The 16,915-nt window shown below is 39.2% G+C and overlaps 1 protein-coding gene across 1 annotated transcript in view; it reads left to right on the top strand.

Moving 5' to 3' along the window:
* Positions 1-16,915, top strand: part of VWA8 (von Willebrand factor A domain containing 8) — a 350,725-nt gene that overhangs the window by 134,682 nt on the left and 199,128 nt on the right. The window contains exons 18-20 of the mRNA XM_055137059.1: positions 1,264-1,370; positions 2,567-2,673; positions 10,565-10,636. Coding sequence (XP_054993034.1) covers positions 1,264-1,370; positions 2,567-2,673; positions 10,565-10,636 — 286 coding nt within the window. The remainder of the gene's footprint in view (positions 1-1,263; positions 1,371-2,566; positions 2,674-10,564; positions 10,637-16,915) is intronic.

A 16,915-nucleotide genomic window follows, 5' to 3' on the forward strand; every position in this document is an offset into this window, starting at 1 on the left:
TTCATGCTTGGGTTTCAGTCACACAAGTATCCAACACTCTTTCCTCCAGTGGCCCCTGTCTCCCTCCCACCATCCCCCAAACACCACTCCCTCAGCTTGCCTCTCTGGCAGGCAAGCACTCTCTCTCTCTTTCTCTTTCTCTCTCTCTCTCTCTCTCTCTCTCTCTCTCTCACTCACTCACTCTCTCTCTCTCTCTCACTCACACACACACACCCCCTTTTATGCATTATGGTACTAAGAGGTCACCATGTTTGTTGTGGGTGTTCAGTATTTTTATCAGGAAGGTAAGACTGGAGTAGCTTTTTCAACTGGGTCGAAACTTTTTTTTTGTGGACATGATTACTGAGGTTTCCTGAAGTACAGAAGGGTGAGGGGAGGCAGCCCATCCTGACCCCAAGAAAGTCTGAAGATTTCAGTTACAAAACCCACATTCCCAAATTTTCAGTGGATTATATCTTGGTGAGGTTTGTTCCGAATGGTGGAGTCTGGCTGGGGGGCATGGCAGTGATTTTGGATTGTGGAAGCAGGCAGTTGCTGGGGGCGCTGCTTGGGCGGGCACCAGGCTAATGCAAGTCTGAGATTAACTGTGGGTTTGGTCTCTTTCAAGATTTATTTATAAGGGTCTCTGAAGCAAGGCCAACAGAAGTGCTTACATGGTGGCACTGGAGTTGGTTTGTGGGAGTGACTGCCGATGCTTCTAGGAATATAGGGAAGTGGGGGGAGGTAGCCCATCCAGACTCCAAGAAAGCCCATAGATTTTAGTCACAAAACCTGCGTACCTAAATTTTAACAACAGATTATATTTTGGCGAGGTTCATCCTGAGAGGGTGGGTGGCATCAGGCCGGGGGCATGGAAGCAATTTTGGGTTATGGGAACAAGCAGCTGCCAGGGGCTGTGCTTGGAGAGCAGACCCAGGCTGACCCTCCATGCCTCTGATTCACCCTGGTCCATTCAGCCTTGCTCTGGTCTGAGATAGTGTTATTATTTCCCAGTGTTGCCTGGGGAAATGTTAGTGGAAATGAATACTGCAAATTTCAAGTGAGCTTTACATATTAAAGGAGACTAAATTAATATACTCTGTCTTCACATGTTCTTCTTTAGAGTCATTCCAAAAAATTTTTATGAGTGAATATTAGAGATCAAGGCTTATCTTCCTTAATTGGTTGTACTTATGGAGTGTGTGTATACATGTGTGCAAAATGTATTTATGAATTATAGAAAACTTATATATTATTATTTCATTCATTATTACCCACCCCCAGGTTTTTACCAAGCCTTGCAAAGTCAGCACTAGAAAAAAATCTGGTAGATGCTGAAATAGAAATAAGTACTGATAATAATCTTGAACCACAACCAGAGAATTACAAATGTAAGTATTTGATTTGTTTCTATGTAAAATACTAATTATCAAGCATTTAATATTATTTAAAATTTTTTAACAAAAATTGTTTTTGTCCAATTCTGTCTCGTATGTCAGGCTAAAATTATTATCTTAATAAGTCATACTTAACAAGAACATAGTAAAGGCTCTGAGAATTCTTGTTGTAAGTAAATGTATTCTTTGGTTCTGCCCCCTTCCAAGTGTGTATCAAGATCCCGCGTGATTTACTTTTCTCCCACCCTCCTACTCCCACACACATCTAATATCTAAAGTGTGATCACCCTTTAAAGGGGTAAATTTGTGACTCTCTTTTTAGTCAATGTTTTTAATCAACTATACTGAGACACTAATGTGACATAAAAGAAATAAGATTTTTTTTTAGGGGGCTGAAGTGATAGTATAGACAGTAAGGCGTGGCATGCGCCTGACCCATGGCATTTTTATGGGCATTGTAGACTGGTGCACTAACAGCTCCAGGTTTAGACTCCCCACTGTCCCATATGGTCCCTGTTTAGGGTGATTATTTTTGTTTGTTTGTTTGTTTGTTTTTGGCCACACCTGGTAATGCGCAGGGGTTACTCTTGGCCATGCTCAGGGGACCATATGGGATGCTAGGAATCGAACCCGGGTTGGCCGCTTGCAAGGCAAATGTCCTACCCGATGTGCTATCACTCTAGGCCCTAGGGTGATTCTTGAGTGCAGAGCCAGGAGTAAACCCTGAGCACCACCAGATGTGGCCACAAAACATATACTGGTTATGGATATGGGTAGAGGCATGCAGAGACAACTTAAAGACCCAGAATAGCTCTTGGACATGAATGCATCACTGTCTTTGTGCTCAGAGACCCTGTGGGTGTGTTGGTATCAAATCTGGTTGCTATATGCAAGACAAACACCCTCTCTGCTCTACTATCTATCTCTCCAGTTCTTGAATTAGAAATTTTTATCTCATCTTGGAACTATTTTTTTTTTTTTTTTGCTTTTTGGGTCACACCCAGCATGCTCAGGGGTTACTCCTGGCTCTGCACTCAGGGATTGAACCAGGGTCGGCTGTGTGCAAGGCTAACGCCCCACCCGCTGTACTATTGCTCCAGTCCCTGTCTTGGAACATTTTAAGTTATTTTATGGAGCTGAGTTCTTTTGTTGCCACCTGCATGCTTATTTCTTTTAAATCCTCAATTTAGGTGAAGTAGCATCTGGAGTTCTGAAGATTGGAGCTGTTAGTGCACCAGTCTACAATGCCCATGAAAAAATGAAAGTGCCTGATGTCCTGTTCTATGACAACATTCAGGTAAGACCATTGCCTTGCATTTAGAAATAAATCACACTGTACATTGTGGCAGTGGGTTCTCATTCAAGTGAAACCATTTACTTCCATAATTTGCCAAGTTCATCTGAGATGATGAAAAATGAAGGTTGAAAGATCTTGTAAGCATTCTTTCTGAAGATGCAACATATTAGCAGAGTTGCTGCTATGCTTAGAGTCATAAATTTTATGAGTGCATATATACTGTTCTTTCATCAAACTAGGTAGCACGGTAGCACTGTCATCCCATTTATCGATTTGCTCAAGCGGGCACCAGTAATGTCTCCATTGTGAGACTTGTTACTGTGTTTGGTATATCCAACATGCCACAGGTAACTTACCAGGTTGTGCTGTATGAGCAAGATACTCTTGGTAGCTTGCCGGGCTCTATGAGGGGTAGGAATCGAACATGGGTCAGCTGCGTGCAAGGCAAACACCCTACCTACTGTGCTAGGTAAATATATTATTACATTAAAATAGAATAAAACAAATACTTATCCTCTTCCTTTCCTGTTAAATTATGTCTGTAGTTCAAAGAGGGATGTATCTTATCTATTCTTTCTCTCATATTTCTTCTGAAAATTTTTCCTGAAAATTTCTATTGTTTTTCTATACCTTACTTTTTTTTTTTTAATGGAAGAGGGTAGATATTTTTTTCCCCAGTTGTAAGCTAACCAGTAATTATGGGCTTCCTTATAAGACATAGATTGGACTGTAGGGTTGTACCCCAAAAATTCTTAGAGATGTTCATGTTAATAAGAATTGTTCCCAGAGAAAATTACCCTTAATATAAAAGTTTTGTGTCCATATTTTATCTTTGTGTGTGCAGGGAAGAGGGGTTGGGGGAGAGGGAGCAGGGAAATTGGGCCTCCTCCAGTGAGGCTCAGAGGTTGCTCTCTGGGATCACTCCTGGCCATGCTCATGGCACCATATGGGATGCCAGGGATTGAACCCTGGTCAGCTGCATGCAAGGCATGTATGTCTTACCCACTGAACTATCTCTTTAGCACCTATAAACTTGTTTTATCATGAAAAGCGTACATAAGCTTTTGTGTAATATCTAGTCACTACTTTGTATGCAGATAATCACTTTATACTTAAAAATTATGTTTATAGAACTTCTACTTACTATTTCCAATATATTAAAAAGTTAAAAGAATTAGAATTAAAATTTCCATTTTGATATGCCATTTTCCAGTCCAGTCTTTCATTAGTAGTTTCATAATTTGTATGTCTCTATTATACTAACAAAATAGAATATACATTGATAAATTTTTCTATTTTAATAAAAATCTTAATTGCATATTTTGATATTGGCCAAAATTGTAGCTGTTATTTATGGCACCACAAAAGGAGTAATGTGGATTTTAAAAACTCATTGTATTTAGCCCCTTTTCTATTGTAATTATTATCTGTGTCATAGCAAAAGGCATAACCTGGAATTTTACTCATTTATTTATTTTATTTCTTGGTATTGAATCACTGTGAGATACACCCTTACAAAACTGTTTATGATTAGGTTTCACTCATACAATATAGCCTGGAATTAAATTTTTTTTTAAATTGAATCACTGTGAGATAGATCCTTAAAAAACTGTTCATAATTAGATTTCAGTCATACCTGGATTTTTTTTTAAATTGTCTTATTTTTATAAAGTTGTTGACAATAATTTATTGCTGGAATTTTAAAAATGGTTTTGTATAGCTCCTTAACTAAGGTGCATTTTTTTCTCTTCTAGAGCATTAGTGCTCTTCCACAGTTGTCAGATGATAAGTGAAGAGAAAATAGTTACTTACAAGACTGAAAGGTGGGAAATAATCTTTCCTATTGAATCAAGACAAAGACACAAACATGACTCTGAGGCAAATACTCTGTTACCGAGCATTGATAGTATCATGCTCTGTCCATGTAACAGAAGGAAGAAGAATCAAGAAATTTGTCTTAAATGGCAATTTAAAAAATTCCATGGTTACGAAGGCTGAAAAGACTTGCCAGCACACAAGCCTGTAGGAAATTGAGTAGCAGGGAGGATCCGGGTGCCCTTGAGTGCAGCGGCCGTTGCCATGGTGTCCGTGACATCGGCACCACGAGGGCTGCAGGGCTGCTGTGAACTTTACACGGTGACAGCCAGTCTCCAGAGGGACCCCATGTGCATGAAGCAGTATGAATTAAGCACTAATGAAGACACTCACTGTACCGATGTCAGAGACGGTGGCTTAATTAAATTCTCTTTTGTTGAGTATATTAAGTTTTTCTCTGTGTCTTACACTTTATGTTTGAACCCACAATTTTCACTGCCTCTTGTATATTTAGGTGTTTCTTCTACCAGCTTATTCCATTCCCCATGGGTTTCCTTACTACCATATTGTGTTTCAATTTTATTTATTTTATTTTTCAAAATTTTCTCTACTGTAGTCTATTTTTTTAATTTATTCATTTATTTTGGTTTGGGGGCCACATCTGGGGGTGCTCATGGCTTACCGGGCTCTTTGCTAAGGGATCACTCCAAGAAGTGCTTGGGGCACCATAGGAGGTGCCTGGGATCAAACCAGAGCTGGCTGCATCAAGCCAGAAGCCTTACCCTCTATACTCACTTGCTCCCAAACTAATTTTTTAAATGTGATTTTCCACATCATTCAGGCGAATCCCTGTGTTTTCTTTATTTGGTATCTCAGACAAATCGAATAGTGCTTGATACGTAATATCTGCGGTGTTAACATGTGTTGATTGGATTAATAAGAATAAGATTTTGGGATTTGGTGGCCAGAGAGTTAATGCAGAGGTTAAGGCTTTGCTAGCTTTGCATTTTGCCAACACTGGTTTGAATCTCTAGCACTTCGTATGGTTTCCTGAGCACTGGCCAGTAGTAGCCCCTGAGCACCGTCAAGTGTGGTTCAGACTTCCCCTAGCACCCAATTTTAAGAAGTATTTATAATCAGTATTTTTTTTTATTAAACCGCTCATTAAGAAATATTATACAGGGTGCTGGAGTAATAGCACAGCAGGTAGGGCGTTTGCCTTGCACACGGCTGACTTGGGTTCAATTCCCAGCATCCCATATGGTCCTCCGAGCACCACCAGGAGTAATTCCTGAGTGCATGAGCCAGGAGTAACCCATGTGCAATGCTGGGTGTGACCCAAAAAGCAAAAAAAAAAAAAAAAGAAAGAATAAGAAAAAAGAATTATTATACATGCAGCAGTGAAGATGGAAAGACTAATAGTCTCTTAGTAAACCCAAAGAATTTTAAATGTAAATTTTTTTTTTCTTTTTGAGTCATACCTGGCAATGCACAGGGCTCACTCCTGGCTCTGCACTCAGGAATTACCCCTGGCGATGCTCAGGGGCCCATATGGGATGCTGGGAATCAAACCCGGGTTGGCCGCGTGCAAGGCAAACGCCCTACCTGCTGTGCTATCACTCCAGCCCCATAGATGTGAAAAAATTTTAAATGCAATATTTTATTTTTTTTAATTTTTATTTTTTTAAATAAAAATTTTATTTTATTAAATCACCGTGTGGAAGATTACAATGCTTTCAGGCTTAGGTCTCAGTTATACAATACTGAAACAACCATCCCTTCACCAGTGCCCATATACCACCACCAAAAAAAAAAAAACCCACACAGTACACCTCCCATCCGCCCCCCCACCCCCTACCTTGTAACTGATAAGTTTCATTTTACATTCTGTTTACTTTGGTTACATTCAATATTTCAACACAAACCTCACTATTGTTGTTAGGAGTACCCCACTAGATTCAGACCTACTGTGAAAACAAATAAGGTCGCGCGGTTTTGAATTTCTGTACTTTAACAAGAAGTCCAGGGAGATTTCTTCCAGATATTAGATCATCGCAGGCTTGAAAACCCAATCAGTGGTCGTCTTAATATGGCGGACACTGTGCCCTTCATCCCCGGAGAGTAAGAGGCGAGAGAGAGAAATACCTTTCCCCTCCTGGGCGGCACGGGGCCGAGGTTTAGTTCTCAGGCTGGAGACATTCTGCGAGGAGTAATGCAATATTTTAAACTTAATCCTAAAGTATTAAAAAACCCTGTCCTTCTCCCCTCACTTAACTCAAATTGCTTATAGATGTATAGAGGCAGAGATATACAAGTAAATGCACATGATTACTATAGAGTGTGATGGAAGTATGTTTAGGTTACTGGGGTAGCATTTATGAGATAATGGTCCTAGATTGGAATGATCCTGGAAAATGAGTTAACCAGTCAAATTGGGGAATTTTTCAAATAGAAAATCTAGCATTTGAATAACTGCTATGTGGGAGAATAGCTCATTTGGGGAACTGTATGTAATTGACACTGGCACAGAAATGAAATTTCAAGTGGAAGCATGACAAAATAGGAAGTTGATGAGTTAGGAAAGGGTCAGATCATCTCCATCTTTCTAATTGGGAAGTTTGAATGCTATTTAGAAGAGAGGAAGGTATTGAAAGATTTTAAGCACATTTTCACTTTGATTAACTTTGCGTTAACTTCTAATGTCTGTGAATTGGAATCAAGGCAGAGAGAGGCTAGATAGGAGACTGTTGTGGTCTGGGTGTTGGTTTTATGAAGGATCTTAGTAAAGTAAGGTACAGCAGGACAGGGTATAGAGAACACAGTGGGCTGTTTAAGAAGAGTCATTGGAACTTGGTGTGGGATGACAGATTAGTCTAAACAAAGAAATAATAGTTTGATGGGATGTAATACTAAGGAGAAAAAGATTAAGGAGAAAATAACTATAAACGTGCCCATGACTGGAACATAATAATGTAGGAGAATGAAGGTCACAGGAGATGAGACTGAATCATCAAGAAAGTAAGGAATGTTTTAGGATCTCAGAGTTATTTAAGGAAGTTTAAAAAAGTGACATGATTTTAAGTAATAACTGGCAATACTGTGGACGGCACATTGTCTGAAGGAGAGACTGAAGCTAAGGAAGCCAGATTGACTGAAAAAAATGTAGACCAGAGATGATTTTTTTTTAAAAAAAGCTATGGAGATAGAAAGAAACAGCTTTTATATAGTTACTTTTTGTAACATAAGATTAACAAGTTAATATAGGTAAGTTTAATTGCTTAGACTTGATGTTTAATTGACTCTTGATAAGAGAGAAGGGTGGGGAGGAAAATGTTGATAATGCTTTGGTTAGAAGACAGAAAATGGTGCTGGTGATTAGCAAAAGATAGAGGAAGGAGAATGATGTTGAGGGGTGGAGAGTTAGTGCAGGGTTAATGCAATTAATTTCCTTGCATGAGGCCCCATCCCTGCTACCACTGGTCACTCAAATAACTAAGCAGTTTGATACTCAAATACTAGGCAGAAATTGGCAACTGAAGCCATGGAGTGCAGAGGAGGATTCAGGGCCAGCAGGTTCGCATGTAGCCTTCTTCATGTACTAATGAGCTCCCCGTACAGCCCCATCTCATTCATGTCCTCATGGACAGAAAATGCCCTGTCCTAGCTTGTGACTCTTCTACCCCTGGAAAACAAAAGGGTAGTGGAAGAAAAAAAATAAAGTATTGTGGGGAATAACCAGTATTTAAGAAATTGTAGCTAGGTTATCAAACCATGAAGACTGTGAGAGAAATTGTTAGTAGGAAGGAATCAAGAGAGACAAACAACTAAAAGAGACATAAGGAACTCTCTATGATTCAGAGTGCCCAGGAGATTAAAACATGGATGCTGTTGTCAGTACCATCATCTTAGATAATTGTTGATTTGAGTAGTTAGATTTAATGAGAGCATGTAGTAGGAGGCTGTGAGGAAAATAAGGAAGAATGGCAATGTAATTTTTTCCCCAGTATCTTCATTTTAAATAAAGATCTGTATATGCCTGTGTTCATTTCAATGTTTTCATTCATTCCCCAGACAGATTGGCCTATTTATTATTACTTGAAAATTTCATATTGTTTGAAAATTAGCACTGATTCTTGAAATTAGAAGAAAAATGTCTCCAGATCACATCATCATTAGAACACGGATTAAAAGTATGTTCCAGAACTCCTTTTTTTTTTAATTGAATCACCCTGAAATACAGTTACAAAGCTTTCATGTTTGAGTTTCAGTCAGACAATGATCGAACATACATCCCTCCACCAATGGACATTTTCCACCACCAATGTCCCCAGTGTCCCCACCCCCATGTCAGCTCTCCCCCTGCCTCTATGGCAGAAAATTTCCCCCATACTCTGTCTCTGCTTTTGGGCATTATGGTTTTCAATATAGATACTGAGAGGCTGTCACGTTTAGTTCTCTATCTACTTTCGGCACACATCTCCCATCCCGAACGATCCCTCCAGCCATCATTGACTTAGTGATCCCTTCTGTATTCCAGCTACCTTCTTCCCCAGTTTATGAGGCAGGCTTCCTTAGAACTCCCTCTTAAAGAGAATAACTATACACCTGATTTTCCTTACTTTTTAATTGCTTTTCCTTAATTTTTAATAGTGTGTTTTTACAGAATATACAAGTGATATGTTTGTCCTTTACCAGCTTTGCTAAAACACTAACTAAATAGTATATCTGAAAGGATTTATTTATTTTTAAAAGGCTGCCAATGTAAATTTTTAGAATACTCATATTTTTGAAGAATGGAAAAAAATTTTTTTCTCTTTAATAAAGGAGCTCTTAATAAGTTTGTCAAATAAAGAGAAAATATTCTAGCTGTCAAAAAAATCCATAAATCGAGTAAAGAAGAAGAGACAGTGATTAGAAAAAAAAATCTGTAGCATGTGTAAATGGCAAAGATTATTCTGGGTTTTGTTTATTTTTCCAGATAGGGAACTTCAGTAATTGTGAGGCCTTATTGCTTCAATACAGAAAACAGAGAGAGGAATAGAGATAGTAATCATTCTGGGATATATAACCCCATAACCCCCTCCCTCATAAGTCTTTAACCAAATTTTGCTTCTCTTAATTTTCAAGCTAGAAAAGACAAATGCAAGGCCAGGGTTATAGTCCAGCATGTAGGGTGCTTGCCTTGCACACAGCCGACCTGAGTACAGCCCCATAGGGTCCCAGAGTCCACCAGGAAGGAGTTACTCCTGAGCACAGAGCCAAGATTAAGCCCTGAGCATCGCCAGGTTGTACCCCTTCCCCCCCACACAACAAGAAACATGCAATTTTCTCTACAGCCATTGTGAACAGCTGTAATTCAGATTGTTTTCCTAGTTTGGAATCAAGTCCAAGCAATTCCACAAGCGATGCAGCTCTATTCCTGGTCCAAATTTAATTTTTTATAAGACTACATCATTATTTGACTTAAAATGTACAAAGTACATAATATATTTTTAACTATAAAGCAAGCTACTCTTTGAAAGTAATGGTTATAAATTAGTTACATGGTAATCTCCAATAATTTTTAGAAAGTCTGTGTATTTAACAAGTATTGATTTAACCATTGCATTAAATATAACCCAATTCTACATGATTTAACAGTTGAAAATAATTGATTGAATTACAAATACGTATTGAAATGTTGGCCAGTGTCTTAATCTGACTTACGGGAACTAGTTGAGGTTTTTTGTATTAGAGGCCTAAATGATTAATTACATAATTTTCTTATCACTGCAGGTTTTTTTTTTTCTGCTTTTTGGATCATACCCAGCAATACTTAGGGGTTACTCCTGGCTCTGCACTCAGGAATTACTCCTGGCGGTGCTTGGGGGACCATATGGAATGCCGGGAATTGAACCCCGGGTCAGCCACGTGCAAGGCAAACACTCTACCTGTTGTACTATCGCTCTGGCCCCGATTTTGTTTTTCTTAAATCCAAAACAGTGGAGGGTCCACTTTACAAAAAGATGTAGATACAGTTTTTTTTTTTACTTTGATTATGCAAAACAGAACTAACCTCCAATTATTCTTTCTCTAGCACATGGTAGTGATGGAAGATATGCTAAAAGACTTTCTTCTTGGAGAACACTTACTATTGGTTGGCAACCAGGTGAGTTATGGCTGGAAACTAGATAGTGTTGGATCAATGGTAGTAACAGTTTTAAAAAAGTGTTTTCTCATTATTAAAATTAAATTTTTAAAAGTTATTTATTTTTTTCCCAATCAAATGTCTGGTTTAACTAGATGCTGCAAGTTTTATGTGGTTGTACATGAAAGCATCAGTGTTTGTGTTTAAAAAAATATAAATTGATATTTACATTGATATTTGATCAACATTTGAATTGAAGATATCAACACGTTCTCTCACTATATGCTGCTTTTTTATTTCCTTCCTCCTAAACTTTAGAATTCCCTCGGGTCTTAAATGCTATCTCACACAGTCAGCTCTCAGGCCCCATCTGTTTATCCTGCCAGAGGACCCCTTCTCCTTCCCCTGTCGGCCCCTCTTGCCAGCTCCTCCCCACCCCCTGTGCTGCAGGAGTACTTCTCTAGTACTCCTTCGCCCCAGCCTGAACCCCACTTCAATTTACTTGACACTCTGTGGTTGGACTGCAACTTCTAAGTTGAAAGCTAATTCTCTTTCTTGCTTAACTTTGCCCTTAGTTCCCAGCTTTAACTTGGCCTCTGTGTCCTGCACCCTCTCACCTTATCCAGTTTTCTAGTCCTAGGTCTCAGATCCCGCCTTTCATCTTTTGTGTCAGCTCAAGCCATTTTGAACTTTCTTCAGTTTCTTATTTCCACTCTGGTCCTGGTGAATCCTTTTTTTTAAAAAAAATTATTTTTTAATTAGTGAATCACCGCTAGGGTACAGTTACAGATTTACACATTTTCATGCTTGTGTTTCCCTCATACAATGTTCGGGAGCCCATCCCTCCACCAGTGTCCATTCTCCACCAATGAACCCAGTATCCCTCCCATCCCCCAGTACCAGCGCCCCCACCCCATCCCGCCTCTGTGGCAGGGCATTCTCTTTTGTTCTCTCTCTCCTTTTGGGTGTTGTGGTTTGCAGTAAAGGTATTGGGTAGCCATTGTGTTCAGTCTATAGTCTGCTTTCAGCACACATCTCCCTTCCCGAGCGGGTTCTCCAACCACATTTTACTTGGTGTTCCATTCTTTCTATGAGCTACCTTTTCTGCCAGCATGTGAGGCCGGCTTTCAAGCCATGCAGTCAACCCCCTAGTACTTATTTCTACTATTCTTGGGTGTTACTCTCCTATTCTGTTATTTCATATTCCACAGATGAGTGCAATCTTTCTATGTCTGTCTCTCTCTTTCTGACTCATTTCACTTAGCATGATACTTTCCATATTGATCCGTTTATATGCAGATTTCATGACTTCATCTTTTCTAACAGCTGCATAGTATTCCTCTTCTTTCTGCATGAAGTATACCACGAGGGCTTCCCACACCCTCTTCCTCTGACTCTAGGACGGCTTCCCTTACTCCTCTAAGCTGAGTTTCCAGTGATTTTACTGCTGTCGCTCTGTCATTGCATCAGTCAGGTACTGTTGTATGTACATGCACAGTATGTGCAAAACTCTCTCCACAGCTTTTCTCTTTCTCCAAGAACCTTCTGCTTGTTAGTGTTTCTTGGGTGGTTCACACAATACCTCCTACTAGTAGAGATCTAGAACATGTCTAGGCAGGGAAGAGAGAGGGACTTTCCATTTAGAGGGTTCTGATCATGTTCCTTAACCGAATGACAGACTCACTGTGAATAGCATCTTCTGTTTTTGTTTTTAATTCCCTCCTCTTTTGCCCCTTTTTGCTTGATTGTAGTGGGTAAACTCTTGGTTGCAGGACTCAGATCTCTGGATGCAGTACTTATACACGCAACCACATTTCTCGCCAGGGCTAGAGCACTGTAGTTGCAGCATTTTCACATTTGCTTGCCTGGGATCACACTCCATAGATGTACTTGAGCTTATCCTGGTTGTGCAAGTGACTGTGAAGCCATTGTTCATTGGTGAGCACAATCCACAGAGAGGTGCATTGCTAAGAAGCTAAGAAGTCAGATGAAATTTACAGGCTCTTCCCCTGTGCCCTATTCCTATCTCAAATATTACTTCTTTAGGAATATGAACGTGTGTGTGTGTGTGTGTGAAGTAAATAGTTTTATCTATTTATCTAGAGCAATATGTGGGGGAAATGAGAGTGAGAGTTGCGTGTTTAGGAAGGAACAAAGGCTTCTCCAGAGGGAGAGAAAGATCGAGAGCTCACATCTTATTTTGAGGCATGGATGATATTCCAAGTGGAGTATGCATGCAGCATGCCCTTACAAAGTTGACTTAATAAGGTGGATTATTGTCAAACTACCCCAGACTGGGTGATAGTTGTGAACTTTTAAAATCATAGGAATTCAATAGCTTTAAACATTTCTTGCTTTACATATCAATGGTATTTCAGTACCTTTTAATGTTTTATGGATCCTCTCACCCTTATTTCCAATTTTGAAACATAGTGATGTAAAGAGAAAAAGACAAGTGAAGCTTTTGTCTGATAGCTTGGTGATTGCTGACTCAGTTCTCATGGTGTTATTCAGATACAAATGACCTAGGAAAATGAGTATTTTAATTACATGATTTATTTTGAAATGTTTGAAATGCAGTAAATTATTTTATAGCCAGTGATCAGACTCCTTTCTTTCCTTTTTCTCCTTCTAAAACAGTAGATGATGACTACTTATAAGAAATCAATTAGAAGTGAAGCTTCGAGGGTTAAATATTGACAAAGAAGCCAGCAGTGGGCTGGTATAATTATACAATAAAGTTTGATGAATATTCTTAGTACAAACTGTCTATAGATAAATCCAGAGTAACAGCCTTCTGTTTGCAAACTAGAAACTGGCTTAAATCCATGAAAAAACTTTCCAGCAGTTGAAGCTATAAATTTTGAGATGCTTTGAAAGATTAGAGTAGAGGCAACTGTTACAGAAAGGAAAATAAAGGGAGTAAATGTTGATTTGGGACTTACTGTATTTGTTAAACCTAATCCCATCTTTTCTGTCTATTATCTTTCCATTAGTGCCATTTTTCTACAAATCTGTGACATTAGGTAAGGTTTCATAACTGTTGAGATGCTTAAAAATATTGCATAAGTATCAAGCAAAATTAGTAAATCTAATTCTTATTTTTTTTCACAGAATGAGGTTCTTTTTGTCCTTTTAATTTTACATGTGAGACTTTATGGCACAGAGAATCAACTTTCCAAAATTCTTTCTTGTTAGCCCGAAAGATTAGGGTACCTAGAAATTATATATGTAACAGTCCCTTCATATATAATGTAACATTATAGGGCCATTTTAACATGCTGCTGCATGCATTACTTTCTCCTTAACCATAATTAAAACATTACATGTACTTTTCATGCAGTTAAGAGCTCTCTCACTGAGTATGCTTTTTTAAATCATAGCACAAGTTTTGTTTATCTCAGCTTCTGGGAGAGAAAAAAATAAAGCAATGTTTATTTATTTTGAGCCATCATACTTTCACTGTCCCAGCGTTAGGTCAAGAATAAACTTCCTTCTTTTATCTTTTTTTGTTTTTCATTTGTCGAGCTGTGCTCTATTTGCAATGCAAAATATTTATTGTTAGCATTTGGGATTGTAGAATCCACCTACAAATACACATGTTCTTTTTGTTTAAAAACTCCCTAAGAATAAACTTCAGATATTGTGTAAGAATGCTTGATTTGGAGAGGCCAGTTGCATTTTATTAGGTATTTGTAGGAGTGAAAAATGAGCCATGTGGGATTCTAAAATACTCATGTGACCCTTTACCATATTTTTAATATGAGTAAATTTTTAAGATATGAGCATTTAAGGCACAAATTTCTAATTGTAAAAGAAATGTATTAGGATTATAATTTATCATTTATACCTTGCTGTGAGCGGAAGATCTCACACTCCACGGCCTGCTGGGCTCTCAGATAGCACAGCCACAGGGAGTATACTTGGTGCTTGGTGCATGCGCGCAGCACCAGGGACCAAACTCATGGCCACATGTTTGCCAGGCAGGTACTCTTGCCCCTGAGCATCCCTGAGCCTCTTCTCACTGCTCTGACTCAGTTTTCTTTCCTCTCTTAAAGATCTTGTGGATGGGTTTTTATTTCATCTATAGTATAATTATGGGCTGGAGTGATAGCACAGCGGGTAGGGCGTTTGCCTTGCACATGGCTGACCCGGGTTCTATTCCTCCCTCCCTCTCGGAGAGCCTCGCAAGCTACCAAGAGTATCCCACCCACATGGCAGAGCCTGGCAAGCTACCCGTGGTGTATTCGATAAGCCAAAAACAGTAACAACAAGTCTCCACAATGGAGACGTTACTGGTGCCTGCTTGAGCAAAATTGATGAGCAACGGGATGACAGTGACAGATAGTGATAGTATAATTATAAGTATGTCACTAGTAAGGATTAAAAATGGTAATATTTGCATGTTTTCCCAGTGGGTTTTTTTTTTGGCGTTTTCTGTTCTCATTGAGTTTTGCACCAATTCATCGAGGTGATTATCTTGTTATCCTTATTCTTCACATAGGTACTGTAAAGTCAAGTTAAAATACTTTATGTGGGTTACATAGTTAGCTAATGGCAGTTGGATCACAAGGCTCCTGTTTTTGTTTTTGTCTTTTTTTAACCATACCATACTAATTCTTTTTTTTTTTTTAATTTTTTTAATTTGATTTTTTTTTAATTTACTTATTTTTAATTAGAGAATCACCGTGAGGGTACAGTTTCAGATTTATACACTTTTGTGCTTATACTTCCCTCATACAAAGTTTGGGAACCCATCCCTTCACCAGTGCCCATTCTCCACCACCCGTAAACCCAGTGTCCCTCCCACCCTCCCCAATCCCATCTCCCCCCCACCCCACCCTGCCACTGTGGCAAGGCATTCCCTTCTGTTTTCTCTCTCTAATTAGCTGTTGTGGTTTGCAATAAAGGTGTTGAGTGGCCGCTGTGCTCAGTCTCTAGCCCTCATTCAGCCCGCAACTCCCTTCCCCCACATGGCCTTCGACTACAATGTAGTTGGTGATCGCTTCTCTGAGTTGACCTTTCCCGGAACGTGAGGCCAGCCTCGAAGCCATGGAGTCAACCTCCTGGTACTTATTTCTACAGTTCTTGGGTGTTAGTCTCCCACTCTGTTATTCTATATACCATAGATGAGTGCAATCTTTCTATGTCTGTCTCTCTCTTTCTGACTCATTTCACTCAGCATGAAACTTTTCATGCCCATCCACTTGACTACAAAATTCTTGACCTCCTTTTTTCTAACAGCTGCATAGTATTCCATTGTATAGATGTACCAAAGTTTCCTCAACCAGTCATCCGTTCTGGGGCATTCGGGTTTTTTCCAGATTCTGGCTATTGTAAACAGTGCTGCGATGAACATACATGTGCAGATGTTGTTTCGATTGTACTTTTTTGCCTCTCTGGGATATATTCCCAGCAGTGGTATTGCTGGGTCAAATGGGAATTCAATATCTAATTTTTTGAGAGTCGTCCAAATTGTTTTCCAGAAGGGCTGAACCAGTCGGCATTCCCACCAGCAGTGAAGAAGGGTCCCTTTCTCCCCACATCCTCTCCAACAGCGGTTGCTTTTGTTCTTTTGGATGTGTGCTAGTCTCTGTGGTGTGAGGTGGTATCTCAAAGTTGTTTTGATCTGCATCTCTCTGATGATTAGTGATGCAGAGCACTTTTTCATGTGCCTTTTGGCCATTCGTATTTCTTCCTTGGTCATACTAATTCTTATACTAGTAAGAGCATCAATAATATAATAGTTGAGTACTTACCATTGGTGAGGAATTATGCTTTGTCCCATGTAAAGAGAATTAATTTTTTTCTACTATGAAATTTTAATTCTAAAAGCTTAGAATACGTAAAAAAGCTTTTGTTTTGATTTTCGACCACACCGTGTGGTGCTCAGAGCTTACTCCTGGCTCTGAGCTCTGGCATCACTCCTGGCGGGGCCATATGAGGTACCAGAGTCAGTCACACACAAGGCAAGTGCTTACCTGCTGTATTGGCCTTCTGTAATGAACTCTAGTACCAGTAATAAATAATACTGGCATTTTTTACTTCTTTCTTTACCTATTTCCCTAGTGCTTTATTTATTTATTTTTTCTCAACAAGAGGTATTTAGCCACATCTGGCTGTGCTCAAGACATACATACTCGAGGCTTGGTGCTTAAGGATCACTCCTAATGATGATCAAGTGATCATCTTTGGTGCCAGAGATTGAACTTAGATCAGCCACATCCAAGGCAAACACCTTGACCCCTATACTATCTCTCATACCTTTTAAATATGTCTTCTTTAAGACAATAAGATATT

This window comes from Sorex araneus, chromosome 1 (genome assembly GCF_027595985.1).
Source record: "Sorex araneus isolate mSorAra2 chromosome 1, mSorAra2.pri, whole genome shotgun sequence".
NCBI classification, from domain to species: domain Eukaryota; kingdom Metazoa; phylum Chordata; class Mammalia; order Eulipotyphla; family Soricidae; genus Sorex; species Sorex araneus.